The 2,436-nt window shown below is 60.7% G+C and overlaps 1 protein-coding gene across 1 annotated transcript in view; it reads right to left on the bottom strand.

Moving 5' to 3' along the window:
* Window positions 1-2,081: 2,081 nt before the first annotated feature.
* The window catches only part of SSC4D (scavenger receptor cysteine rich family, 4 domains), a 7,660-nt gene continuing 7,305 nt past the window's right edge, over window positions 2,082-2,436 (bottom strand). The window contains exon 9 of the mRNA XM_010142110.1: window positions 2,082-2,398. Coding sequence (XP_010140412.1) covers window positions 2,082-2,398 — 317 coding nt within the window. The remainder of the gene's footprint in view (window positions 2,399-2,436) is intronic.

Consider the following 2,436-nt stretch of genomic DNA (forward strand, 5'->3'; position numbering starts at 1 on the left):
GTGGGGAGACAAAGCTGGTGGAGCCCACATCACCCTCTGACCCATCCCCAGCTGGTGGGAGCTGCTGCGGACAGGTCTGTCCCCCTCCTGCTCCCAGCAGGACCCACACATTGCCCAGCTGTCCTGGAGGCAGGAGGGGAGGTGCGGGGTGGTGGCGGCAGTGGGGGGGGGTGAGAAGGCAGCTGGGTGGGCAGCTGGGCGTGCAGGACCTGGGAACGCAGCGAAATGAGTTTTAGTCACACATCACCTCCCTGTCCTCTCCCAGGGTTGCAGCAAACCCACATCCAACCACAGCACCACAGCCTGCCTGGAAGGTGTTTCCGTGCCTCAGTTTCCCTGCTGGTGGAAACCTGGACTGGGAGCAAAGTGCTGGGATAGCCCTGCCCAAAGGGAGTGGTGGAGATGCAGCCAGCATCAGCCTGATGCCACTCGAGGGGACCTGCACCAGCCTGCGTGCTCCTCAGGGATACGACCCCAATGTCCACAGAGCTCTAGTGGTGCTGGCCATCTCACAGCACATTGCTGCCCAGGCCACTGCCACCAACACCCACAGGGCTGCCAAATCCCACCAGGAACCACCCAGAGCCAGACCCAAGCTGGTTCCCCCAAGCCTGGTGGGGGTCAGGGCTGTACCCTGGACCCGAGGTGGGGAAGGGTCCCAGCTGGGTGGGAATCGAGGGGGCTGAGAGGGGTTTGCACCAATTTTTGGCAGCAGGAGCTGAGCCCTCGCCTCTGGGCTTGCGCCATCGCCTGTTCCCCAGCCGTTGGCTCCTGCCCGGGCTTTGAGGGGGTGGCAGGGAAGCGGGTCAGGTCTCAGCACACTTTCAAAGGGCTTTTATTTCTTCACAAAACACACTCAAACACATACAAGAAATAAACGGGTGGAAAAAAAAGCCCCAACCCTGGAATACACACAAAAGAAAGGATTGCACACAGAGAGGGGCAAGGGCAGTGGAGAGAGCAGCAGGGCCCTGCTCTGCTCTGCTGCACGAGCCCTTCCCCACCCTCGCACCCCCTCCCCGAAAACACAAAGATCATTTTGCTGGTGCCCCCTTAGAACCAGTTGACGGCGAAGGCGGCTGGTGCTGCCGGCTGGGTCCTTCCACCTGAGCTGGGAGGGAAATAGCCTTTACCCCAAAGCACTGGGAAGGGACTGGGCTCCCAGTCCAGCGCTGCCACCTCCCCTCACATTGGGCTGGGATTTGGGATCAGCCCAATGGTTTTCTGCCTGCTCCTGCCCTGCCTGCCCAGGACCCCTCGGAGCCCAGAGCATCACAGAGCTCCGGGGAAAGAGGAGCTGGAGCCGGTCTGGACCACGTGGGATGGAGAAGGATGGGGATGCTGCGGGAGCTCCATCCTTCCCCGCTCCCCAGCAGCTTCGTTGGGCAGGGGCTGGCTGTGCTGAAGCCCCTGGGGAAGGGAAATCTCTGCTGAGCCCTTTGCCAACCCAGCGGCGTTTCCAGAAGGAACAGGAGGTAAAACGGGCACGAGGAAGGAAGAGTGGGCAACTGTGGAGCGGGACGGGGCTGCAGACAGTGTGAGATTCTGCTGCCTGGAGGTTGGTGAGGGCTTGGTGTTTCTTCTGCCAAAATGGGAAGAAAAACCTGGTCTTTGGATTGCTGGGAGGTTTGCAAAGCAAATTGCAGAGCAGCAGCAGCTCACTGCAGAGCCGCTGGAGCAGCCTGGTTTGATTTCAGCCCCCTTTTACATTTTCCGAGTATAATCTAACGTCATTTTCACAGCAGAAAATCCATTTTCCTCTCCTCATCTCCTAAGCAAAATGGCTGAAAGCAACCAGATTTCACACCAAAATGGGTTTGTTTTTCTGAGGGTCAATTCAGAGGGGAAAAGCTTCAGCCAATATTTTAGGAGCTGAGAAAAGCCCACTCTCCACCCAGCTCTCCCCATCCTCAAACCCTCAAGGGGGGCCCAGCCAGTGCCCCTGTGGGTCAAGTGGCGAAACTGAGGCAAAGAGTGATTGTCCCCGCCACGAGCCAGGGCTCAGCCCCTCTCCATGGGCATTACCACCAGCTCCCTCCACCATCTCCTTCCCCCCGTACCTGTGTGAAGGTCCTGGGTGGTCATAGGGTGCCACAGGCAGCACCAGCGTCCTCGGAGTGGTCGCAGTTGTGGACGTCCCAGCGGATGTGGGAGCAGCGCAGCAGCGAGGGCTCGTGCCCCTTGCACTTGAGGTTGTCGAGGAAGATGTAGCCGGTGCCCTGGCCATAGCGTGCCTCACCCCAGGCCGCCACGGCGTGCCCGCAGCCCAGCTGCCTGCACACCACCTTGGCGTCCCGCAGGTCCCAGGCGTCGTCGCACACCGTCCCCCACTGCGACAGGTAGAATATCTCCACGCGCCCCTCGCACCGGTGGCTGCCGTTCACCAGGCGCAGGGACCCTGTGGAAGGGACAGGGGGAGGCAGCCCCCCGCCCTGC

Source organism: Buceros rhinoceros, unplaced genomic scaffold (assembly GCF_000710305.1).
Source record: "Buceros rhinoceros silvestris isolate BGI_N320 unplaced genomic scaffold, ASM71030v1 scaffold27938, whole genome shotgun sequence".
NCBI classification, from domain to species: Eukaryota; Metazoa; Chordata; class Aves; order Bucerotiformes; family Bucerotidae; genus Buceros; species Buceros rhinoceros.